This window comes from Dermacentor albipictus, chromosome 1 (assembly GCF_038994185.2).
Source record: "Dermacentor albipictus isolate Rhodes 1998 colony chromosome 1, USDA_Dalb.pri_finalv2, whole genome shotgun sequence".
Classification (NCBI taxonomy): Eukaryota; Metazoa; Arthropoda; class Arachnida; order Ixodida; family Ixodidae; genus Dermacentor; species Dermacentor albipictus.
In genome coordinates, this window is record NC_091821.1 from 129,052,078 (window position 1) to 129,079,960 (window position 27,883).

Here is a 27,883-nt window from a genome sequence, read left to right on the forward strand (position 1 = left end):
AACTACAGATTAGTAATTAGAAGTTTTGATAGCTGTGAGGTACAGAAGTATTATTGTAAAACCAGAATGAAAAGCATTCTTCCTGCACACAGGATAACTTTTTCAATATTTATGATTATAAACACAAACTGAATATAAGAATTAAATAACGTCTTTAAAGAGATCCTGAACCACCCCTTAGGCTTGGTGAAAAAACACAGTCCGCAGGTAGCATATGCTGCTGTGAAGATCACAGCCAAGTTTCGCAGTCGTGCGCGGTGCGTGGAGCTTCGCCAGTGGAGTGTGAAGTCACCCTTCTCTCAAACACTCTAATTTTAACAGAAACCTACTCCTCACTTCTTTCTGGATGCTTTATTTCATAATAAAGCAGATTCTCATTATGCAGCTGCTAATGGCCAATAATAGCTGACATCAATCAAGAAGGGTGTTTGGATCGGTGCACTTTATAGTGTTACTGCGTATATTTATTGACGAAGTTTAATAAACAGGCTAAAGTAAGCGAAAATCTGCTTTCAAATTTCGATAATAATTACGTACTTCCAGAAGAAGCTGACTGTCAACTGCTGAAGCTCGGCCACAGCAACCCACATAGGAATTAAACTTAGGCCACCCTGCTTGTCAGTGTCGCAGTCATCGGGTCTCGTTAATTCCAACTAGTTTTGAACTCAACTAATTTCAAACCAAACGAAACTTAAGGTCAGACCACACACACGCTTGCCAGCGCATGCTTGCTCCTGCCCACTCCTGGTTAGATGCCTTGGCAGACATCGCTTCATATTGTTATAGTATTGAGCTATTGATGGCAAGCTGTATGTGGCTACTAGGCATCGGTCAAGTATGGTGCAGGACAAATCCAGTCCACATCACATAGCACGGCCAGACTGGAGCATGCGAAATATGCTCAAAATTTCATAAACAGCACAGGTACTCAAATTCATTTCTCCGCTTCGATGAAATGCAGTTCAGAGCCCCTTTAAACATTCAGTTATGGCTCATGAACGCATGAGATCACTGTGATTACTGGTGTATGACCACCCAATAAAAAGATCATGAATGCGGTGGCTGTGTGCTGACCACTTCAAGTGCCTGCTGGCTAACCTAGCCACATGTTCTTTGCTGTTTTAGCAAAGCAACTTCTATTCCAAGTGAGATTCTACAATGCAAAAGAAATCATCTCCAGCACAAAAGGTGTGGTACTGAGTGAGCATCTAAAGCAACTTATCGTACGTTAACTTAAAGCAAGCTAAACGCACGAGCGCTCCTTTATTGCCCAGCATTCAGACATCTTGATTTTCTGTATTTTCTTTATTTAGCCAGTAGGGAGTAATTTCTATACCGCAGGGCCCAAACACCCTCTGCAAAACAAACTGGCACACTACCAATAGGGAGCCAGCATGACTGCAAAATTAGACCCTGAGAACTCCATTAGCTCTAACAAGAGTTAAGCATGGACTCTTTCTAATGTGTGAAGAAATGTAAGTTGTGTATTTGGGTTACATCATTTTTGCACCCTTGTGCCCATACACCCTCTCTGCAGCAGATGCAAGACATTTGATGTACCCCATTGCATCTGCTAACTGATACAGCCTACCAGATCTTTTACCTTTCTCACCCACACTGGTGCTTTAAATTTATAAATGGATATAATGATTATTTGAATTGACATTTAAATCTGTATTTCCGTAACTTTTGCACTGCATTCAATTTCAAGTTTGCACCATTTACTCTTCTTATACTTAAAGAGACTTGGTGGATGAAAGTGAATGATCAAGGTGAAATACAGAGTTACCTACCCTGGTTGACAGTAAGAATCTTGCAACCTGTGCCCCCACAGCGCTCCATAAATTCATCAATTGGCAGCTGTGCACACCGAATGCCTTCTGCCCGTGCGCTGCTCAGGCTAATGTTCTGCACACGAAGAGGCACAACAAACAGGGGTTAAAAATGCTACACACATACTAGGAAATATTTTAGCTTCAATTACTGAACAGAAAAAATGTAGAATTTAATTCAACTTGAAGGTTTATCGAAAAATATTTTATTAATCAGTTCCCAATATGTTTATTATTTAATGTATGTCCAATGTAGTCTCTGCACTCTGACAGGTCTTCAAATCGTGGTGTCAAACCAAACCTGAACCAAAAATGATATCTGGAACTATATCCTCTGAACATGGTAGAACCTAACCAAATTGTTATGAAAAAAAAATTTTTCTAAACAAACAGTTCAAGTTCAAGCACAAAATGTGACACAGAACCAAAAAATGCAGTAGGCTAAACAAAACATTATTCCTTTGCCAGTCTGAGTCAGCATACAGCCATGCCAGCTGGGGTCCCTGGCAGAAATTTTTTACTGTTGCAACAGCATTCAAATGCTTAATAATGGATTGTTTTGTCTATTCATCCGTCCATTTCAATACACCGACAACTGTTGTTGCCATCAATATTATGCATTGTGCCGTCATGCTGCTTCAACATCCTCATCCCCATTGCCACACTGCAAAGAAATGAGAACTTTGCCCACCACCACCATTACACTGCTGGCACTGAAAACCTGTTTATGCACGTACAGAGCTGCATTTTGGCCAACAAAATGATGCCAGGGAGCACATGTCTGTTTTGCATAGCCAAACAATAAATTACTACATAATACCAATATAATATTATCGTTGCCTCATAGGCATCTCTAAAGCACATAGAACTGCTCGTATATAACGGTCTCATAATTGAGGTGGAACATTCAAGTTGTTGCAACAAATGTCTTTAAAATGCAGAGGCAAACCAAATAATCACTTAACCTTTGAATACTACTACCACTGGGATTTGAGCTCATGTCACTGCAGCAATGTGTATTTGTGAGCTGGACATGCTAATCACTGCGCTACAGAAAATCACTAGAGCCTGGTGATCTGTGCAAGGTTTTGCACTTCACACAAATTCTAAAAGTGGTGACACCTGTGCAAGTATTTCAGAAGCCATAACAGGTGGTACTGCAGCATATCAGGATGACAATGAGTGCATCACGAACAACTTAGGGCAAAGATGAGCTAGTAGAATTTAGACAAAGACATGTTCCAGTACGTAAAGAAAATGAAAAGAGGCTCAGAGGCAGAAGTACGAATGAAAAGGTAGAAGTCGTTCGTAGAAGTTGTTCTTGAAAAGAAAGCGGAGTATTGCTGTGCAATTCATCATCACGGTCATGAAAATAGCATCAACAGCCCAAATCGTCCTAATGTAACAATGACAATGAGCACATATCCAAATGGTGGATGCGCCAAGAATCAGTTGGCTGGTGGAAAACAATGCTGAAAGTAGTGACGGCATCACGGCCAACGATGACATCGCAATGACAACAGCACAATTTCTTTTGCATACTACTAGCTTGCAGGAATAGCAGTGGCAAAGTGCCTAATAATTGGGCATTGAAATTGCAGAGCAAAAAAAATGGCTGTGGCTTAGGTAAGGTTAAGCCCAGGATGCGAAGCATACTAGCCTTTATTTTAGTTGTTGAACCACTGTTTAGCCTGGTGAACTGCTGTTGCTTGGCTATATTTGGTTCGGCTAGACGAAGAAACAACTCATGCATTACTTCTTCGCCTTCAAGAGTGGAACGCGACAGCGTTCCCGTCGACCCGCCAAGGGGTGTAAGACAATGGGCTACAGGGCAGCGACTACGCGCCCCGCATTGGACGCGGTGAGCGTCGAGCAAAGCAGCGTTCGGCGCGGCAACGAAATGTGCGCCTGAGCAAGAGACGCACGCCTTAGAAACAGCGCGTTTCTAAGGCAACACCGCATTCACTAGAGGCGCTTTTGTACCGCTTTGAAGCGTTGTACTCGTGGCTCAGTGGTAGCGTCTCCGTCCCACACTCCGGAGACCCTGGTTCGATTCCCACCCAGCCCGTCTTGCAAGAGTTGAGCCAAAGCCACTTCTCCTCTGTCGTGACGTCACGGTGTCACGTGATTTCATGGTCACCGCCGCGCCTGAGGAGCTGGGTTGAGCCCTCGTAATATGCTTCGCATAAAAGATCACCCTTTCGTGAGATTCTTATTGGTTGCACTGGATCATTTTGCTCTGGACTGCCCTTGTAGCAACCTCTGTAGTGGTTAATCCTCAGCTGAGGAATTCAAAACGAGCCAACGAGGCTTTAAAGCAAGAAGCCTGTAATGCAGCAATTTATGAAAGGATGTTGGCTTACCGCGCACTTTAGTCATACTTGCTTTTAATTGCTACATTATTCATCAACTGCACTTCAACCCTCCATACTCTCTATAATTGCTGGATTCCTGGCCATTCCCCAGCAGTCAAAGAACTCCATTATTTTAGGAACAAGCAAGCAATCAAATTACTAATATATGGCGGTCTCCACTGTGAGAGAATGTTGCTAAATTAGAGGGGCCCTGAACCACTTTTCATCGAACTCGAGAAATGCATTTGAAGTTAAGTTAGTCTATTTCAGAAATATTTTACCTCCAAATGTACTGCAATACATTCAGCAGAAGCAGCGTTATTGGCAATCAAACATCCCCGTCGCGGTGCTCTCGCTTTTTCAATACCATGCACAGCGAAGGCTGCGGCGGAGTGGGGCGTGCCAACAACACTCAGCCTATTGAACATCACTGTGGCGGGCAGTTAAAATTTGATTTTGGATGTTCATATAGATGCCACTACTTCCGATTTTGGTGCCTACAAGACACCAAACGTAAAGCTTCTGAGCCAAATGCGGTTGTTTTCAACGAGTCGCAGTGCACTCAGCCAGTGGCTGTGGTATTTACGCTATGTAGCAGACCACAGCTACATGTAGTAGTAACTGTAGTGCGAATGCACACCGTCTGCTTTGTGCACAACAGTGACCGAGTGCACACCTGCACTGTCCTGCACCAGCTTGATCGACGGATATTAGCCACATCAAACTTGCACATTTTGAAGCACTATCGATAGTCCAATATGAAGCGGTCTTCCAAGGCATCTAAACAGGAGTGGCCAGGAGTGAGCACGCACTAGAAAGTGTTCAAAACTTAAGTTTCGCGTGGTTCAATGCTAGGTGAGTGTTCAAAACTAATTTAAATTAGTGAGACCCAACGGCCACAACACCGAAAAGCAGGGTGGTCAAAGTTCCATTCTTATGCGGCCGGTTGCACATGGACCGACGATAGTCGTCTTCTTCTAGAAGTATGTAGTTATCGAAATTCAAAAGCAGATTTTCACTTACTTCAACCTGTTTGTTAGGCTGAGTGAATAAATATACCCAGTACAGTAGGAATAAGCACACTGATCCAAACACCCTTCTTGATTGATGTCAGCTATTGGCCAATAGCAGCCGCATATGATAATCTTGCCATATAATGAAATAATGTAGCCAGAAAAAAGTGAGGAGCAGAGTTCTGTTAAAAAGAGAGCGTTTGAGAAACAGGTGACTTGGCGCTCCAGTTGCATGCTCCGCACCCACGCTCAAATGCAAAACTTGGCTGAGATGTTCACAGCAGCATGTGCTATCCGCGGACTGCGTTGCTTTCACGAACCCCTAGGAGTAGCTCAGGACCCCTTTAATGACATAAGCTTGCAGCTTCTCTTTGTCATGGCCCGCGCTCCCAAAGCCAGTGGTCGGTTTTCTATCCAAGATGGCCAGTTCTATAAAATGAGTTACTCAGCTACTAGAGCCCGCTTCCTCCTTGTTGTGCGAGAAAGTCTGCACAGTGACTTGCTGCGTGACACGCATGATTACCCAACATCAGATCATCACCTAAAGTTTCACATTCTCGGGTTTTAGTGCAAACACCACAATCTGATTATTAGGCATGCCATAGTGAGGAACAATAGAATTAATTTTGACCACCTGGGGTTCTTTAACCTATACCTAAATATAAGTAGACAAGCTTTTTTTTTGCGTTGCACCTGTATCAAAATGTGGCCGCCATGGCCCGGATCAAACTCACAACCTCGAACTCAGCAATGCTACACTATAGCCACTAAGCTAATGTAGTGGTTGAAAGAATCCTGCTGTCACAGTAAACGAGTCAGGAGCCAAAGGAATCGCTGAAGTCTTCAGCTTCTTCAAAGGCTCAACATTCGTGTTGTAACTTTAGTGCTCTTGCGCCAGAAAACCCCATACATCATCGTCAACTTTCGAGTTTGGTTGTTATCTCAGGCAACTGAAGCAATAGCCATAATAAAGGGAGAGAGACAGAAAAACAATCTGACATTAGTAATTCATCATCACCAGCCTAATTCATATCCACTGCAAGATGAAGATCTCTTCCAGTGATCTCCAATTACAACTGTATTGTGTCAGCTCGTTTTATCCTCTACATGCGAATTCCCGAATTTCATCCTACCACCTAATCCTTTGTCATCCACAAGAGCAGTTCCTTTTTTTATTGTGCCCATTCTGTTATGCTAACAGGCAACCAGTTACCTGCTCTATGCATTACATGGCCTGCCCAGCTCCATTTCTTCCACTTATCAAGAATGTCAGCTACCCCACATTTGCTTTATAATCCACACCACTGTCTCCTAAAGTCGTGCGTATCATTTTAATGCGAATAGCATTCTTTGCCTAGTTCAGCCATGTTTTGAGCCTACCTATATATCTAACTATCTGTCTATCTATCTATCTGTGTCTGTCTGTCTGCTTGTCTATCTATGCTCCAATGTCGATCCAGTGACTCAAGCTGTCTACCTGCTTGGGCCACTAGGTATGTGCTCCTGGTCGTGATGCCGCAGTGGTCATTCCATTGTCGTCATTCCAGCTTCGTGATATTACTCTCCTCATGCCATTGTCGTCACGCCTTCTACTTCAACCAAATGGTTCAAGTTGTCTAATAGCTTGGGCCACTAGGCATGGGCTCGAGATTGTGATGCCATTGTGGTCATTGAATTGCCGTCAATCAAGCTTTATAATCCGACTTTTGTCATGCCGTCGTCATCACGCCATCATTGTCACATAGTCGTCATCACACTACCATTTTATCATTGTCATCACTTAAGCAACTTCATCCCATTGTCGTCATACTTGTCGAATGTCGCCTTCGTCATTCCATCAACATCAATCTTTCTTTGTCATTGTATCATAATCATTCTCTTGTCATTCGATCGTGTTTATGTTGCCCTTTTGATGCTGTCATCATCAGACAGTCGCTATCAAGCCTGCATTGTCAGACCATCGCCATAATGCCATCGTGGTCGTGCCATCGTCGTCATAGTGCTTTCGTAATACAGTCATTGTCATCATACACTCGTAGTCATCCCATTGTGATGCTTTAGCAGAATATAATGTTGGGCTAGTTGGTGCATTGGTTTAACGAAAAATTTGTGGCCTAAAATACGTGACAGGAAACACAAGAGGGACAGTATAGGATGCCAGTATCCTGTTCTATCCTGTCCGACATCCTATCCTGTCCGACATCCTATCCTGTCCCTCTTGCGTTTCCTGTCACTAAATTAACGCCATAAATCTTTCGTTAAAGAGAGCAGCATTCCGGGCAAGTAAGTAATCCATTACTCAAATGATATTGCACAACAAAAAACTATACGGACGTAAGAGAATACGACACACCAAGCGCAAACTTTCATCTAAGTTCAACTTACCAAGTTTCACTTACTAAACTAAACTTACTAAACTAAGTTTCAACTAAGTTTTATGGCTTTCGTTAAAAGTATTGTCATGCCATCGCCATCATTCATTCATTGTCGTAGCGTCGTCAGTATGTCGTCACAGTCATTTGTTCGACATCATTGTAATTTCAACATCCGACTGTCGTCATGCCATCACCGTCATACTGCTGTCATGCCATCATCGTCACACTGCTGTTCCACCATCGTCATCCCATTGTCGCCACACCGTCGTTGTCATACCACCTTCATTGATCCATCGAAGTCATTCCTTGTTCATCATTCTATCATGATTACAGTCAAACCTGGTTATATTGAACCCGTTTACATCGAATTATTCTACATATCGAACAATTTCTGGACATGGTATAGCTACAAAGAGTAAATACAGTGAAATCTCGTTGATACGATTCGGCTAAATACGTTTTTCGGCATAATACGTTTTTTTTCATTCCCGGCCGATGCCCTATAGAGGTAAATGCATTTTTGTACGGCTAATACGATCGTATTTCCACGTCGGTTTGGATAATATGATCCCGGAAACGTCTTCTGTATGATGATAACATCAGAGCCAGTCCTTTGAAGCGGGTGGGCAGAGCTACTGAAATTAACATCGAGCGAAACGACAGGCACGGCGGACTAAAGACGCGGCGACGCGCGCTTTGTATGCTCGAGGCTTGGCCTGGCTCGGCTCGGCTAGAGTCCGGCCGTGCTTCTGCACAGCGCCTGCAGCAGTGTGGCGGCCTCTGGGAGCAATTTTCGCAAGCTCGCACACCAAACGCACCGAAGGTTTTTAGCGCCATCTATCGTACTTTTAGCGCCATCGTGAGTGCTAGACATAGTACTCACGGCAAAATCACGTGACCAAGAAGCAGTGATTGGCGCATGCATTGACGATGCTGCAGGCTTTGTTGGCTTTGTGCTTGCTATTTCTCGTTGCCATTTTGGTGTTTCGAGTGTTCAGCTTGCACTTCGCCCTTATCGTTTCTTCTGTTTTGGTGCCGCGTTTCACCCGTGCGCTTCACCATGTCTAGAAAGCGTAAAGCGTTATCGCTGAAAGAAAAACTCGACGTCCTAGCAAAAGTCGTCGAAAATCCGCAGAAGAAACGTGTCGACCTGGCGCGCGAACTTTGTTTGCCTGTCTCCACGCTGAACACGATCGTCGGCAAGCGAGAAGAAATTCAGAAGAACATTCAAGTCTTCGGCGCCGGCGTGAAGCAAACAAGGGGCGCCCAGCATGGCAAGATGGAAGAGGTTCTTCTGGCATGGTTCAGGGAAGTAAGGGCGGCGGGCGTGAACGTGGACGGGACAGTTGTTCGCGAGAGAGCTGATGAGATAGCACTCTCGTTGGGCATCGAAGATTTTAAAGCTTCAGGCGGGTGGCTCCATCGTTTTAAAACACGGCATGGCCTGTCGTATAAAACCGTTTCCAGCGAAGGGAAGTCTGCCGACCAAGATCAGGTCTCCAACTGGCTTTCGACTCTGCCGGCGGTGATTGCTCAGTACCAGCCAAGGGACGTGTTCAACGCAGATGAAGCTGGGTTGTTCATCAATCTTCAGCCCGAGAAAAGTCTCAGCATAAAAGGTGAGACGTGTCAAGGCGGAAAAAAAAGCAAAGAAAGAGTCACCGTATTGTTGTGCTGCAACGCTGATGGAACCGAGAAGCTCAAGCCTACTGTCATTGGTAAATACTGGAAGCCACGCTGCTTTTCGCGTAACCCACGCCTTCCTGTCATTTATAAAGCGAATAAGAAGGCATGGATGACCGGAGCCCTTTTCACAGAGTTCCTCACATTTCTGGATGCCTGGATGCGTGCCGCGAACCGTAGAATTCTTCTGGTTCTCGACAATTGTGCCGCGCACCCTGTCGATACTTCGTGGCTGCAAAACGTAAAAGTAATTTTCCTGCCGCCCAACTGCACCAGCCACTTGCAGCCCCTAGATGCAGGAATCATTAGAAACATGAAATTTCACTTTAGGAGCTTGTTGATCAGACGCTTTTTGGCCAAGATTGACCGGAAAGATGCCAGCTTGAAGGTGGATCTTCTTGATGCCATCCATTTTCTGGCGATGTCATGGGATCGCGTCAAACCTGACACCATCGCCAACTGCTTCAAGAAGTGTGGCTTTTTTTGTGCACCTGGCGATACTGAGGAAAATGGAGATGACGGCGCAGAGATTGACATCCCGGACTGGGGTGACCTCAATGTCGACGCGTCTCCGGAAGAGTTTGTATCGGCGGACGACCAACTGGCGACATGTGAATTGCGCACCGTCCAAGACATCATTGCAGATGTTAGCGCTGAAGAGGAGAGCGACGACGATGACAACCAAGACGCCGGAGATTGCAGCAGCGATCGTCGGCCATTAAATACTGACAGTGCTCTCGAAGCTTTGGACGGGCTTCGTGGCTTTGTCGCGTCTGCGGAGCTCAGCGAGGAAACTGCTACTCGTTTTTACGAGTTCCAGAAAAGCTTGCTGCAGGACCTCGAAAAGCAAAAAGTGCAGCGCAATGTGACGGATTATTTTAAAGTGCTTTAATAAAAGCAAGTTCTGTGCCAAGTATGTATTATTCGCCATCTTTTGGAGTCCGTTTTGGATAATACGATTTTTGGATAATACGTTTTTATTTTCGGTGCCCGTGAGAATCGTATCAACGAGATTCCACTGTAAAGCAAAAATTACGCTTACATTGAACAAAAATAGCAGAGACTCCCATTATATATATATCGAACGTCAAGCGGCGGAAAAGTGCCTCCAGAAGTTGGCTTTCCCTTGCGGTGGCAGGGAAATCCGGCGGCGCGGCTCCATCCAACCGCTCTCCCTACCGTGACCGCGCTGCCTTGGGTGAGCTGTCGATATCCCCTTGCAAAAAATTATCCTGGCATGCCCGCAACACTTCCTCAGACAGCCAATCAGAGGCTCTTGTGCCCGCGTCGTGCAAGATGGCGAAAGTGCGATTTGTCTCGCTGCTTTTCTAGTCAATTGTGTTTGCGCCTTGAGGGCCTTCTCCTGCAGTGTTGCCGTGATAAAGTGGCAGAATTCACCTTTCGTCGTGAAGCTCGAAATCATAAATCGGGTCGAACGAGGTGAGAAGTCGGATGTCGCCGCAGCGTGCATGATTCCGAGGAGCACTCTCAGCACGATCTTGAAGAATAAGGGGGAGATTAGGGCTAAGGCGGCCACCAAACTCGCAACCCAGTGCCCGTGGCGCCCGATGCGTACGCACGGCTGTGTACAAGTGGTTCATCCGAAATTGCTTCAGACGTGCCGGCTTTCGCGTGCTCGGTGATTACTGTAAATTCTGATGAATGCGACGAAGCTGTTGTCGGTTTTGCCAAAGTTTGGAGCAAGCTGTCAGAATTTCCGGAAGCTGTTGACGAATCAACGGTGGACGAGTTTGTGAGTGCAGATGATAGTGTCGCAACAATAGGAGAGCCCGAAAACAAAGACTACATTGTCGACATTGTACCAAGCACAAGTGAAAGTGGGCGCAATAAGGAAAGCAACAACGGTCCTTTGCACACATCCTCCGAAGTGATTGGTGCACTCGCACTACTCCAGTGCTTCTGCACAAATAGAAGGTTACGGCCTCAGCTGCTCCGACTGCTTAGACAATGTGGAGAAGTGCGTGCTTCGCAGGCAGCGAAATTGCCCAAGCAGAAGAAAATGCAGGGGAGGTATTCTGTAAGAGTCCATCCACCTAGTGAACATGTCCATTTCATCTGCTGCTCAATTGCTGATTAGCTGTGGCGTCTGGTTGCTGCGAAAGCGCAGCCCAGCCCAGCCAATCAGAGCTTCAACAGCAGAAGAAATGGACGTGTCCACTAGGTGGCCTCTCACAGAATACCTCCCCAGAACTATTTCATGCGAAACTAAGCTACTTTCATCAATAAAGTGATTTTATAAATGATATGCTCTTTTATGACATCCAATTATTTAGCAGGCTTATATCGAATTAAGCTCTATATCAAACTGACAGGTGTTTTTTGTGAGTTCGATATAGCTGAGTTCGACTGTATACTGTTATCATTCAATTGTGATTATGCCGCTATTGCCATGCCATCGTCGTCATACAGATGCTATCATACCATCTGTGTCACGCATCATCGTCATTCCCGCTTCTTTATCCGGTTGTCGTCCTACTGTCATCGCCACATTATCGTCACCATCTCACTTCCCTTGTCGTCATGCCTCCATGCATGTGGGAGACTTTGGCAAGTGAATGCCACAGCATAGTGGAACAATATCAGAGTATGTGGTATATGGCCAAAGCAACGGAGGTCTCAGAATTAGCACTACACATGTTAAATCAATTTGACTTCAGGAACAGTGTATGTCGCTACACTGCTTGATTGCTATTCACATTACCGTCGACAGTCATCATGAGATGAGTTCTGCAGTATTTCTTTTTTTTCATTCCATTTCTCAATGCGCAGTCCTCAGCTTCTTCTAAAGCATCTTTGTTATCCAAGTTCCTACCCCACATGCTACAACCGGTAGAATGAAGCAATCATATAATCTTCATTTCTCAACCATAATGGTAAGCTGCCAAGTAATGACTTGGGAGCGCCTGCCTGCTGTACATGCTCTCACTCACTTTTACTTACAAAACTTTCTTCTCACAACCCAGTTTTCTTGCGACTAATTGGCCTAGCTAAATGTAAACTTGCACAGCTTCTAGAGGATGACTACCAATCACAATTTTTGTGCTCTCATGAGGATAATGAACATTGCTAGTTACTATTGCATTGCTAGTCCTAGCAATACCACCATCATTGCTGGTTACCAAGAGTAACTAGCAATGTATTAAAGCACATACACCAGAATTATGACACAGCTGTTAAAGAAGAATTGCACAACAATTCTCACTCTCAGCTCTGATCTTCGGCAGGCAGGCGTCTCGGCCGTGGCTGTGCATGACTGTAAGCGCTGCTGAAAGGATACACAGCCCCCACCCTGCTTTAGGGGTAATCTGCCGCATTTGCAAGGAGTGGGTGTGCTGAGACGGCGTGGCATCATGTAAGTCGTCTTCCACCGCGTGTAGTATTGGAGGTTGCGTAATCACGAGTTTCAGTGACTCGTTGGAGCAAGAAGAAGATGAAGCATTCGCTCCCCACTGCCAGCACTTTTCGTGATAGCATCGTCCCAGTGCCGGCGATGCTATCAGCTGCAGGGGCGGAGGGCACGCAAGAGTGTGGCTGGCTTCACTTAATTCGTACTGCATATGTGAAAATATCAGCCCCCGCAGCTTATAGCGTCGCCCGCACTGGGATGACGCTATCAGCTACAGGGGGCTTCCCTTAATTATTACCGCCGATGTGAAGATATCGTCGACGTATCATGAAACCGTACGTTTGTCACAGACTCCCCACCCAAACTCATCAATATGAATTGATTTCTGATTCAAATTTGATTTTTTTCGATTGCCCGATAATTCGGAAAATTTTGCAGCACTTTTCCGTGTAAGAAAAATCGATCAGCGACTGTACTAATTTGCATAAAAGGTCGGATTTCAATACAAATAAATTTCGATATAACGAAGCAAATTGCCAATTTTACCTACTTCGTTATATCGAGGTTTAATTGTATGTGTGTGCGTGTATATACATACATACATACATACATACATACACACACACATACACACACACACAGTAGAATCTCATTAATTCAAACACCAAGGCGACAAGAAATTAATTTGAATAAAACAGAGTTCGAATGAAGGACAACCCCTTTATATATACTGCCCAATCAATTGGGCGGTACAGCGCACAAAACTAAAACCATCACTTGGCTCGCATTGAAAGTCATATCTTTCCTCAATCAGCACGCAAGTCCATGAGCGATAAGATCACACCGTTTGCTGAACGTGCAAGGGTGAGCCAAGAAGGATGGTGGCTTGATGCACGCTGTCCTCCCAAGCGCCCAATGGTGCAGATGACACGATCGAGCATGCAGTAAAGTAATGCCACTCTACCTGCTCTGGTTCCGTCTCCGCTTCAAACGCGTCTCCCCTTGTCGTTTTTACGGCATGTAACATTATGGTAGCTAGCGAAGCATGAAATCTTCACCTTTGGCTTGGATTTTTATGAAAAGCAATACACTGGATGGAGAAATTTTGTTCAATCTTTCTCTATTTAAACACATACGACTTTGTTCGGACCAACAGAGCAGTTCAGATTATCCATGAATTCAAATTATTGGAATTTCACTGTACGTACAAATAAATTGCAGCAGAAACCATTTCACAATGGATGTCAATATTAATGTGATTAACATTAAAGAAATGTAGACACACACTGTAGTGCCAAATCCTTTGTTTCTATGTAGCCAATTTCTTCAATTTTCTGCTACCGACATCTTCACTTCTCTGTAGCCCAATGCGTCTTGTTCTGCACGCTATGGTTCTATTTTCTACACTTGGCTACTGATGCCATATTTTTTGCTTCTCTGTTGTAGACTTCTTCATTTCTTGCTTTTTTTTTTGCTTGTCTATCCGAGCATCTACACAGTGGCATGAATGTCCAAGAGTCCAAGACTGGCCAAGAATGTTCACATACCTAGTGTCGCATGCCAAATTGCATATACCCAGTGATCCGAGTTGTCAATTCCTAAGTTGTCTATTCAGTCAAGTACCCAGTGATCCAGGTGGGCACAAAAGAGGTTAGACACCCACAGACATACAGAAAAGTGTGTGAAATTCTCAAAAAATGCCAATCGCATTAATACGTTTAGTGAGGAAAGGATAACAAATGCCAAATCCCAACGAAAAGGCAAAGCCTGCACTTGTCAAGTACAAACCCTAAATATAGACAGAGGCAGAGAACACTTAAACCGACTAACAAGCAGCATCTACTCTCCTTGCTGGCATCACCACCACATTGCTTCATGTTGCACCTGCAGAGCCTGGTGTCAGCAAGAAGCAGATGAAGACTAAGATTTGATAATGTCAGCAAGGTGCGCGTATTTTCCTAAGCAATGGTGGTACCTTTTAAATGTTTTTGGTGGTTTTCTCTATAGTGAAGTGCCTTCGCCTTTCCCCGTACAGCTCAGATCACTTATAATGTAACTTCTTACAGTGCAGGACTGAGTATACAGTCGCCGACTGATTTTCTGGACTCCAAAAATTTGGACATGCTCGATTATTCAGTCTGCTTCACGGCACCGCCATTCTCCCCATAAACCATAATGTATAACAACTGCCGAAAGTTCGGACACCTTGCAACCTCTCGTCTGATTTTTCGGACACTCCTTGAGCCAACTAGATCGAGAGCACCATGCACCGACTCTGACCGGTGCATGGTTCGACTTGCTGAACGCCATTTTTGTTTTGGACGGAGCCTCCTTGCAGCCCCACGAAGTGGCACTACTGCAAATCCCCACTCATCATCATCGTTTCTGCCTGGTTCGATGGAGTGGTTTTACAGCAGTTTCGGTTTCAGCTTAGTAAGCCATCTCAAGACAATCCAGCAGCTGATTTGTTTCTTCGTGCACAACGCTGCGAGTAGGCCACGTTTTTCGTTTGTGCGACTGGTGTCGGCCTGGTGGTGTTTGTTTTGTGTGCTGTGTGAAGCTTGTGGTGATCCAATGCGGCATACGGAACATCGCGTCAAGTGTCTAATGATGCCGACAGTGCCCGTGCAGACTGCGCTGGGGAATGCCGGCAAGCGGGTGTTGGGAGGCTTAAGATTTGTCGCCTTCCGATGTGCTCCCTACTGACGCGGAGAATGTTCTGCCGAGACCTGCGCAGTGGTTGCATTGCGATTCCGGGCACCGTCTCATTTGACAGTTTCACAGGTGCTGACACTGCTGTACTGACATGTGCAGAACTCGACGACGGCGAGATCATTCGTCAGGTTTCTGCTGCACCGCCCGACGATGACTCTGAGTCGGAAGATGACGCACCATGTGTTACGCTGCCGTCGCATGCGGAGCATGTACAAGCAGTGACAGTGCTTTCAGCCGCCTACAGTGACCGTACGACCCTCTCCGAGATTCAGGCTTATCTGATTGCGCGTAAACGGAACAGCGTGCAACGGCGCATTCACGATTTTTTCAAGCCTACCGCCGAGCCCGAATAAGTGCGTGGAAATAAAGGATTTCATTTTTTGTTCTTAATCTGCTTTTTCAGACACCTGTTTATTCGAACATTTTCGCAGTCCCCGTGAGGTCTGAATAAACGGTCGGCGACTGTAATGCAGTCTTTCCCGACTACCATGTATCTTCCCACAGAACTATATGCATACTGCTTATAGTGCACCCATGCTAGATGAAATACCCGTTATAATGTGATTGCCACAAAGTTCCATAAACAAGCGAGTCAGCAAGCACACTTCTCAGTGAAGTGCACCAGCAAGAGGGATGGTGACAATTGCAATGCGGAGGAGGAGGTGGAGACGCAGAGTAACCCAACAAATAAAGAATGGAGGGGGGGTGGAGGAAATGTGGCAGCAGCGTGCTAGCTCAGCAGGGACGCGGAGGTTGCCTGGGCAACGAAGAAGCCTTTTGCTCTGGCTGTTTGTCAACACCTTGCAGTTCACACTGGACACCTGCTCATTTTCACTCTTTGGCTCTTCAGTTTGTGTACAGAAAGTAAATAGAGTAGCCTACTGATTTTTTTCGGGCACAGACAATGTCTAAACAATGTCTGAATTATCGAGGCGGCTAGAAAAACAAATTTCGACAGCAAAATCGATTTGTTGTTTATTGCACCACGGAAAAATTGGTAGATGGCACGTGTGTTTCGCGTTCGCTCGTCGTCATGCACATCATTGTGCGTCTGACCCAAACTCCGCAACGGTGTAAACTGTGTTCCCCAGATTTATCAGTTCAGAACATTGTCCATAAATGTGAGCTTTACATTGTGTACCATGTGTAAATGTGTGTACCAGTATGCGTGCGTAAGGACTTCTGCTATGCGTGTTCACGGTAGTTGCCGGCTGATGACCCATAAACCCCACTTCACATGTGCTGCCGTCAGTTAAGCCTTTGCGCATGATTTCACGCCAGATCTTTGTGCATTCATCTACAGGTGCGAACATATATCAATGGTGAGTGTCTCTTGAAGAGCATGCCACTTGACATCCCCACTTGGCATCTCTAGCTAGGCCTAACAAGCACCGTCTCGTTTGGAGTTGGCGGTCAAAGTTGGAGTTTGATGTAGAGTCAATGAAATGCTTTGCAGTAGCTGTACAGTACTTGGAAAGCCGAGGAACTTCGCCAACGAAACTAAGGGCAACTCCAAGTCATATGCTTCGATTCCCAGATACTCGCGGGTGCTTGGTCTTATGTGTTTTGTACATGCACAGGCTGTGAAAATTGTTGTTCTGGTTATAGTGCGGTACCACTAATAGTGGGAAAATTCCCAACTCCAGCCACTGACATTATAGGGGATCTATGCTGTAGTTACTACACTTCATGCTTTTTATTGCTGTTTTTAAATGTGATGCTCAGGAAATGAGGTGGGTCTCCGCTCAATCAAAAAGTTTCTATGCTTTTTCATAAGTACAGTATTTATTTGCTTGCCATCTCTGTGCATGCACCATGTTGAGTACAGTCAAACCTCGATATATTGAACACGAATATATCAAATTACTGCGTATATCGAACATTTTCTACATCAACTAGAAAATCGAATGTTTTTTTTTTTTTTTTTTTGATCAGGGTGGAACGTAAGATAGACATATCGAACTCCGTCTCCCCAGACCGCATGCGCTCTATTGACTGGCGATGAGCTTTCCTGCAATTTTCGAAGATTTCGGTAGCGCGATGGACGTTCCAGACTGCTACGCACTATAGCTGCACACATTGATCACGCCGACCGAAGGCGCCATTTGAATGTAGCGGCGTATGCACGCAGCGGCTTCGCTAGTTCGATGTCAATAACGCATTGCATTTGCCGCACTGACTTCTCCTCGGTGCCGCACTCTGCGCCTGCCACGCCTCGCGTGGACTGGCGGTTTGCATCCACAAAGACGCGCGACAGCGCGTACTCACTGGGTTCACTCACAGATGCCTTGGAAGATGCCACTTAATACTTTGTTACTGACAGTGTTCCAATATGCTTAGATTGACAATCATGGAGATCACAGAAGAAGTAGCGGCTAAACGAAGACTCTGCCGAGGTTGATTCTGAAAGTGCTGATGTTGCCCCGCTCCCGACTTCAACTGAGGCTGTAGCTGCTTTGGCCCATCTACACGACTACTGTGGCACGGGCTATCGCTGCATCATTTAGACTATGTTGAGGACTACGTGTATAAGAGGAAGCTTAAGCTCAGGCTCAACTCTGTTTCGGCCTATTCAAATACATGTAAAACGTAAAAACGCTTTTCTGAGGTAACCCCTAGAGTGATTTTAATTAAATATGTTGCATTTGAGAGATTAAGGTAAATTCCAGTGACTGTTGCAAGCGTAATTTCGATTTAGGGCCTGAATTTTGTAAAAAAAAAATTTCAAAAATTTGGAAGTTAGAAAAAATGGAAGAATAAAGTTTACAAATTAATAGCTCTGCAATAAAAACAGATATTGTGGTTCTGTAAACGGCATCTATTAGATCATTCAAAGCCGACAAATTTTAAATGTCAATTTATATCCTGCGTGAATTTGTCACATTGTGTACAAGGGTTTTGCAAAAGCTGTATTTCCATATTACTAAAATTTTTAGGATTTATGTGTAATGTATCAATTTTGTCCGCTTTAGATGTACTATTAGATGCAATTCACAGAATTGTGATACCATTTCTTATTGCCGAGTTACAGAGTTGTAAACTTGAGTTTCGTTTTCTTAAAATTTTTTATATTTGCCAAATTTTATAAAAAATTGACAGCCTAAATCAAAAATCCGAAACTAACAGTCACTACATTTTAAGTTCTTTTAAATGCAACAAACCTCATCAAATTTGATGCAGTGGTTGCCGAGAAAAACTAATTCTCCTTTTACATGTACTTAGATAGGAGCACTCGAGCTAAAGCTTCCTCTTAAGCACTTGGCTGCCAATAAGAAGCAGGCTACACTGCTGCAGTACTTTCATCCAAATAAATACATAAATACTTTATGAGAAGCTTCAAGTGAGTATTTACTGCGCCACGACTGAGGCGCAATCGGGGATCGTTGTTTGGAGCACACATTCGTGCCGACTTCGCATGCCGACTCGCGGCTGACGTGTTCCTGGCGGACGAAGTCGGCGCGGCCTAGGCCAATTGCGCGCTCTGAACAGTGATCCCCGATCGCGCCCATGGTTCATTGAGTGATTGGCAGAAGTTCTTGACGCATTTTTTACGTGATTTTATATATTGAATTCTGGCTATATCAAACTATTTCGTGATCACTGCACTGTTCGATATATCGAGGTTCAACTGCATTAGTTTTTTTCATTCATTTTATAAATGTGTCCCAATAAAGTTGCTTGATTACTGTCCCAGCTATTTCACAATTATGTTAAAATAAATGTTGCATACTTTCATACACTCATTATTAAACATCTTGTTAATAATATTACGAGACATCAATTATATTAACTGATAATGTTGATAGTACAAAGCATTGCACGATGCATGCCTCTTCACAGAGGGTTTTGTATTATGTATATGACTTACGACTAATATATTCACATTTCATTGCATTACTTTGCCCTAAAGAATAGAAAAATTTGTTACAGATGATCCCAAAGCCAGGCATATCAATTTCCAGCTAGAGAAAACATGTATGCTTCCTGCAGCCCAAGTACATAAAATTTCTAGACTTGAAATCACATAAAGCACCAAGTCCTGTGTCTGACATGCAAGTGAGGTCATCTCTAATTCTTCCCAATAAAAACTTACACCATGCACTAGTCATTGAGAACCATGTCATCTCATCCTAAATTATGCAGAGAATTTTTCCTCCAGATTACACACTCAGTGTAGCCTTCATGTGCCTTACTCTTGTTAATACACATAGACAGCAGTGCTTTCAATGTTACAATCAGATAATAAATGTTGAGGATTCATGAACCAAAGATGTCCTGTGGGCTACGAGGGATGCCATAGAGGAGGACTCCAAATATATTTGACCATCTGGGCATCTGTTAGTTAACCTGAACTGATAGCGCATGCCCTGCATTTCTGAAATATTAAAAACTAGGCATAATTGTGATAAACAAGTTGTACATTTCCAAAATGGCTATCTACAGAAAATTGCAAGGGAAATCTCAGCTCATACGAAACAGGGAACCGGTTAGCCCTTTCAGGTGCCAATTAATTCTGTTGATTGAAAAGTTACTTTCACCCCATGTCTTGCACCTTCATAAACATGAAGAGCTTACAGCTGCAATATAGATTAACAATTTTCAATTCTTAAGGGAGTTTTGTCAAGTTTACAGAAATGTGGACTCTATGCGAAAACTCATTACAGGAACATCAGATATGAGAACATTAACTATATCATGTCTAGCAGGCTTGAAAAGCAACTATCCAGACACATGAAAATTATGCCTGGTGCAGCACGTGAAAAACAATAAACCAAGTGAACCCGCTACATACGACGTACTCACACTGAGCAAGAACACGGAATTGTCTACGTTCCGAGTCTTTTTACTAACACACTTTGCGCATGTTATTAGAACTTTCAGCACATTTACGATCAGAAGTGTTTAAAGATGCATGCAACATATTTCAAATATCTTTGAGCTCATCAATGCTTTTGCTGTTGATGCACCATCTTGACGTACACAATTGTGTACACAGCATGTGAAAGGGTTAAAGGTAAAATGAGGCTGCTATTTGCGTGAAAAAATGCAAACTGCTGCAGTGTCATCATCTATCTGTTGTGACAGAAACCATCTACCTGGAATCAATTCTTATGGCCCCAGGAGGATGGCCTTACCAAGTGCATGAATTTGTTTTCTTGAACCTATGAAATTCCCACCACCGTTACCAACGCATCGATCAAAGCTCACATTGAGGATTGTTGGAATAGTATTATTGGGATACGGCACTGAAAAGGTACAGTAGACACAAAAATGGAACATGAACATGGAAACGCTGTGCGTTGTGCCTAGTAGACCTTTGCAGTGTTGTATCCCAATAAGGCAACATTATTCTAGTCTACTGTAAACAAACCACAGCTGCACCAGTGCCACAAGTACCACGCTAAAATTTTATCTGCAATGAAGACAAAACTGTAAGGCCCAAATTTTATTAAATAATTTAGTGTAAGCATGCAGAAAGCTCACCTCCATTTGATACCATTCTGAAATGGTTGTCGCACGACAATGCGCATTTGTAAAATGATACATATGTACTAAAAGCAAGGACTTACAGAAAGCTAACACTGAATTGTGACTTGCCTACTATTAAGAAAAAAAGAGTGAAGCCAGGTATTTTAGTTTTGAAATCCTTTTCGCTAGAATGGCATTTTCCAGCCTTTTCTAAAAACAACAAGCTTCGAAAAATTACTCAAGATACTGCTTTACGTAAATGAATGCCTAATGTAGGCTCCAATAGGCCTCTTGGAGGGGGGGGGGGGAGGGTCCATTAATGGGACATAAAACATGAAAACTGAGTTATTGCATACAACATGAAGGGGCAAAAACCTTAAACAGGAAGAAAACACTGTCAGAATATTCTGTCCTTAACATATCATAAGCAAGCAAGAATAATGCTGCCAATACCTTATGAACAGTTTCATCCACAAGGCCTCCAATGACGTAAACAGTGTTGGATCCCAGGGGTGTAGTTGGGAGGGCATCCGGTGCATCTGGACTCAGGTAGAGCAGCGACTCCTTAGGAAACAGCTTCACATGACTTTCTGCCCTCATCTCCACCTATTGAAAAAATAAAAAAAAACTATTAAGCGCCTAAAGCAGCTAGTTCAAAAACAGCAAACAACAAAGGAAGAAAGGAAGTACACAGACAAAAAGACATGACTGGCATGACATAAAAATATGCAAACAGGTGGAAGTAGAGTACACACTGAAGGCGTAGAGAAAAATCCGTACCAAAGCTACAACAGCAGCTCAACAGAGCTCAGAAAGACCTACATGATGTCATCCACAGCATACATCGAAAATTGAAATCCATTTTGGTGTCCCTTTAGATTCACGATGAAGTTCTTCAGGTAAGTGTTGATGCTTTTGTTTCTAAACAAGTGTGGCATGCACATGTACAGGCACCGACAAAAGTGGTATACACCAAGCAGATTGCTACTGCAGCGGCATCGCTCGTCACTTTGGCGAGCTGAAGCACGAAACATTGACACGAGTCAAGCGACATGCCTGCAGATAATAAAGGGCACCCATTGGCTGTCTCGATCCCAGATGCTGCCTGTAGATGGCGTTGCGATGTAGTTTGCCATTGCTCCGGCTCCCGCTACGTGGAGTATACCACTTTTGTCGGCGCCTGTACTTGTGTATGCAAGTGTGTTTTCCTGTCTTCCTTTTTAGAACTGTGTTCTGTTGTTTTGTATACTATATATGCTGCGATTTGTGTCTGTATTTGTTTCACTTTTGCAAATTTTGTAATCACTTTTCTTTTGTAACCTATTCTGCTAAAAGCCCCAGTAGGGACTGCAGTACCAATAACTCAATAAAGAGACCAACATATGACCAGAAGGTGTCATGCAATTATGGTAGAAATTATGTGATTTTGGTTCACATTAACATTATATTAGTAATATATATTGTAGTAATATATTATTAACGGAATCGAATGCTAGCGATTCAAGGTGTAAGGTGCCCAAAATTTTGGACACCTTACAGAGTACTGTGCGATAATTCGGACTCCGACTGCATAACTGTATGCTAACATAGTCACCAAGTAAAGCAAAAATGGCGATATTTGTATTCTGAAACGTCGGCCACATTACGTGAAACCAAAACTAGTGAAGCCTCGTCGATCTAGTAGACACTGATGAGAATTCTATGCATGCATTGACAATGGTCAGAGCATCGCTCTGATCTCCGACAAAGCACAAGAAGCGTGAAAAGGAATAGCATAGAAAGCATTGCTAGAAAATCACAGCCACGCTACGTCTAGGCCAAGGTCAAGTATACATGTGCGTGCAGCTGCACGCGTTGGCAAACTTGGGCCATATTCATGAACGATCACTTTCTAAAGACACTTTCATTTTTGCAATATTTCGCATTACTAGCATATTTTGCCTCACCATGCGGCATAAGTGATAAGATAGCATGCCTGGCACTGTGCCAATAATAATAATAATAAACTCTTTTATTATTTCTATAAAACCTAATGCATTCATCAGGCCTGCCAAAGCCACATTGGGCTTGACTGAACAGTTTCATCCACAAGGACTCCAATGACGTAAACAGTGTTGGATCTCAGGGGTGTAGTTGGGAGGGCCTAAGGTGCATCTGGACTCAAGAATGCCATTGCTCCTAGGTAACGATGCATATTGTGCTATAGCCACGTGAGATTGAAGGCATTTCCAGAAATGACAATCTGAGACTATGGCAGACCCTTTTTGGCCACTCTTGGAATAACGTCACTTATGTTGGGCGAATCCAGTATTTTGGACTACCGATTATTTGGACATTTCGACAGTCCCGGCGAGTCCAAATTATGAGCTGGCGACTGTAATCTCGTGGACGCTCCAGAGCAAAAAGTTGCTGTTTCAACAGCGACAATGCTTCTAGGTAGTGACGCTGAGTACTAAAGACCTCAAGTGCAACAAAAAGAAAGCAGGCAGCACGGGTTCAAGAAAGAAAGCAGCACAAGTTTTGGCAGCCAGTAGTACTCAAACCTACCGTGAACTAAGCAACGTACACTTCACTGTGCACTGGATTCAACGCACAGAGGCTTAGCAAAGTCTGTGCACAGAGGCATTGCGAGTCAGCCTTTGCAAAGGCTGACTATCTGAAGTCTAGCTTTTTCTGTCCTCCATGATGACAACTTTTTCTGTCACCACCTAGCAATTACAATGACAATGACACTGGCTCTGACGTCATACTGTTACCAATGCCATCGACATGGTTTTGGTTGGATATTGGTTGAAATTTGGGTGGATTCGAACACATGGACAATTTTCAGACCCATTTTCTTGGGGAAAAAGGTGCCAGTTATAATCCGGTAAGTACAATGACCATTCATTGTGAGCTGCCATTTTAGACTGAAACTCTGCCAAGGTTATGTTGAAAACTGTTGTTTTTGGTCAGTGCAGATCTTGCTCACACTCACTGTCCCCTAGTGCAGTCTAGAGCTGTTGGCAACACACACATCGCAATGTGTGTGTCGCCCTTTTAAAGCAAATAGCTTTCTTTAGCTCTTTTCTTTGTTCATTCAGCGCATTCACTAACATTAACAATCATCCCTGTAGGTTTATGCACAATATTTTTGTGTACATCATCAAAGCACTGGTCATCCAGAATTTGAACTAGACAATATAACTAGTGGGGTGTCAAGTGGGAGTCACAACTAGTGGGAGTCAAGTGCATGCATGCTGACCAGTCAAGTTTGAACAATTGGGCAAGGGGCAATTTCACTGCCAAAATAAATAAAAGCCTTGGCACTTCGAAATGTATGAGCGCGAGCTGGGACATTCGGTCGGTACCGAATTACCCGGAGTCAAATTAGCAAAAGTCTGCTGTAATGTGAAGCAATACTGACTACAAGGAGTTCAGGGTGTCTACCAAGTTCACATTTCCAAATTCCTTGAGTTTTACAGGTTTTTTGTGAGTGCCTTTGCAAAATTCTCTGAGCGATGCAGAATTATGTTTTATGTCAAGACAAGCTGAAACCATATCGCCCGATGCTGTCACTCTCTAGTAAGCACATGAAAATTTTTTTTTTAAATGGCTTAATCCAATTTGAATACTAAGGAGTAGTGCTTATGTTATTCAAGAAGGGAATATAAGGGAGGGGTTAGGAAAATGCATAGCAAACGAAATGTCTTCGAAAAATATTGCAAATCGAGTCAGACATTCTCAAATACGAATAAAAAGGAGATGCATACAGAAGCAAATATTTTCGAATATGAGCTATTTCTATCAACTGATAGCAAGCTCAGTGGTATGAGGCCCGAACTTTGTCACAATTTAAATTCTATCTCAACAGCTCATAAGTCAACCTCAACTGTGCTGACCTACTCTCAGCCTGCGCACGACACCTCACTGTTGTGTTTCACTGCTTTAAAGAGTTTATTTTGGTTTGGATGAGGGTCATCTGCATCTCGGCATCAGCCAACACTTTTGAGCTAAAGCTCCTTCAAAACGGCAGCAGCACACTTTCTTTTCCGTTCATTCCTTAATGCATAGGTCCTTTCTGTTCTTGTCCTCCTTCCGCTACTCGTTCGCCCCATGGACCATTTGAAGCATCTTCTTGGTCAGCTGCACAGTCCACATCCGATTTTTCGAACTCCATAGGGGCTGTGGAAACGCCCGAAAAATAATCCAGTTGGAAAAAAATAAATGCATGTCATTTACTGCCCTTAAGGGCTGAAACCACTGCATATGTACCACTGCATATTGAGGCAGTGGTACTCGACTTCTTCCGCGACCTTGAGCATTTATGCTTAAAGATATCTTGCTGGGGTCATAGCTTTATCCAGATAGCATGCTACAGGCCACCTGATTCTACTCCTGATTACCTAATTAAATTGCGAGAGTGTATGTACTTCTGTCGCAATAAGAAAGTTTTTTTGCTCGGCGATTTTAATTTACCCAGAGTCGACTGGGAGCGACTACAAGGAACTAGCAAATTCAACAAAAATATGAATATTGTCTTTGATATCATGCTCACTCATGACCTGGTTCAAATTGTGAAACAGCCCACTCGCATCCAGGGTTCATCTTGCTCGATATTAGATTTGGCCTTTATAAACCGGGATTTTTCAGAACACACTGTCATAGTTGAAGAAGGTTTATCAGGCAACTGTCTTGTATATATGTCAATTCCCCTAGTGAAATTTGCTTCTCATGAAACTAGTAGCATATGATATTTCAGATTAACGAAAGAGCTAATGATGCTTCTGTGATTGCACATATGGAAAATTGCCTGAGTGATTTTGCTGAAGAGCATGATAATGTATCTTTGCTATGGAAAAAGTTTGCTTATATGTGCAATTATTGTTTGAATACGTTTGTACCAAACAAGCGAAAGAAAGTCCATAAACGTACACCCTGGGTAACGTGAAAAATTATTCACTTGAAACGGAAACTAAAACGGGCTAAAAGATCTGCTTCCAATCCTATTATCACTAATGGTATCAAGAACGATCTCACATGCTATGCACGAGTCTAAGGACTTCTTTTTCATGACAACTTTGCCCAACTTTATGAATAATGAACCAAGAGAATTTTGGGATCATTTGAGCAATGCTGACAGGCATATGATGCAGGTTTCGGTTGATGGCATCTCTATTACAGATCCACAAGCTATCGCTGAGTATTTTAATACTTATTTTACTGGAGTGTTTTCGAAGGCAAGTACAACCGTGAATCTACGTCACGGGGCATTTTTAGCATCCCAGGTTGATTTTGTTTCATATCACGGTGTAGTCGCAATGCTGTTAAATCTGAAGGCAAAATCGACTTTTGGTCCTGATGGTTTGCCCAATATGTTTCTTCATCGTTATGCCGAAACTATTGCTAAATTTCTTGTGATTTTGTTTTGATGTTCACTATTAAGTGCGAGGATACCTGGTGAATGGAAGACAGCTTAAGTTATACCTGTCTATAAAAAAGGTGACCGTTTGTTATTAGAAAATTATCGCCCAATATCCTTAACATCTTCTTGTTGTAAATTATTGGAACACGTAGCAAAATGCGTCCTTCAATTTCTTGAGGAAAACTCTATACTCTCAAGCTTTCAACACGGATTTAGAAGAAATTTCTCTACAGCAACACAATTGGTCACGGTAGTTCATTCATTTGCAGCATGCATAGATAATTATGGACAAATTGACGCAATATTCTTAGATTTTAGTAAAGCATTTGACAGAGTTATTCATGATTAATTGCTCGATAAACTCATAAATATTAACCTTCTCGACATTTTGGTCTCTTGGGTTTCCAATTACTTACATAACCAAACACAGTTTGTGTCAGTTGACGGTTTTGATTCCTGCAGTCTTCCTGTAACATCAGGTGTGCCTCAAGGAAGTGTTCTGGGACCCTTGTTGTTTCTTTTATATATAAATGACATTGTCTCCGGAATTACTCCTGGAACTCAAATAGCTTATTTGCCGATGATGTTGCTTTATTTCGTGAAATCAGAGGTGTACATGATCAGGTTGAGTTTAATTCTAATCTCATTAATATATCTAAATGGTGCACAGATTTTGGCATGACTGTTAATACCGATAAAACTGTTTATCTTTGTGTAACACTTAAGAAAACTCCTCTCAAATATACTTATAACCTGACATCTCTTCCTTTGAAACAGGTTACCAGTTACAAGTACCTAGGAGTGACAATCACTAATAACCTCTCATGGAATCTGCACATTAATAACATTTGCTCTTCAGCTTTACACAAACTTTGTTACTGAAGACATAAACTTTGTAATTCTCCTCCTAAGGTAAAACTTCTTAGCTATTTCGCATTCATACGACCTAAACTTGAATACTGCTCTATTTTTTTGGGATCCCTATACTAAGCTTAACATTAAAAAGTTAGAAAGGATTCAGCGAGAAGCTGTCAGGATTATCTATTCTAAATTTAAGTATGCTGATTCTCCTGAGCTCATGAAAGCTAACAACATTGAACTACTTGAATCGAGAAGAAAAAAATGTTGTTTGAATTTTTTTAACTTCTTAACGGTAGAATGGCTATTGATCAGACACAGTTTCTTTCCCCTTTGGCCACAAGACCTACACGACATTACCAAACACACTTTCTAACCCCTTACTTTGCAAGAACAGACATTTATAAGTTTTCCTTTTTTCCATGTTCTGTGTATGATTGGAACAGCCTAACAGAACCTTACGACGCACTATATGACTAGATGATTATGTCTTTTTGTGTTCTTTCCTCTGGTACTATCATGTTTCTTTTCTTGTTGTTGTTCTCTTTTTGTGTAATAGAGATATTCTGTAAATTGTATTGCCCGTCTCGCTTGGACCAGATTGGTCTGCAGTATGTAATAAATAAATAAATAAATAAACAAATAAACAAATAAATAAACAAACCACCACAGCACATTCGAAAACGCTCTGAAGGCCTGTCGGTACACGTGTTAGGCATATCAGTGCTCAGACTGTGATGGGAAATATCTAGTGCACGCGTGTATAATTAAGGAATACATGCTGTGTCCCGTGGCAATAGCCCCTTCCCACGC

General features: G+C 43.1%; 1 protein-coding gene across 5 annotated transcripts in view; it reads right to left on the bottom strand.

Moving 5' to 3' along the window:
* The window catches only part of LOC139049801 (tRNA methyltransferase 10 homolog B-like), a 71,934-nt gene that overhangs the window by 12,665 nt on the left and 31,386 nt on the right, over nucleotides 1–27,883 (bottom strand). For 4 of the 5 annotated variants that reach the window (XM_070525604.1, XM_070525607.1, XM_070525611.1 and 1 more), the window contains 2 exons: nucleotides 21,262–21,414; nucleotides 1,794–1,908 (listed from right to left, as the gene is read on the bottom strand). In XM_070525604.1, coding sequence (XP_070381705.1) covers nucleotides 1,794–1,908; nucleotides 21,262–21,414 — 268 coding nt within the window. The remainder of the gene's footprint in view (nucleotides 1–1,793; nucleotides 1,909–21,261; nucleotides 21,415–27,883) is intronic. The other variant, XR_011508573.1, reaches the window with a different exon arrangement.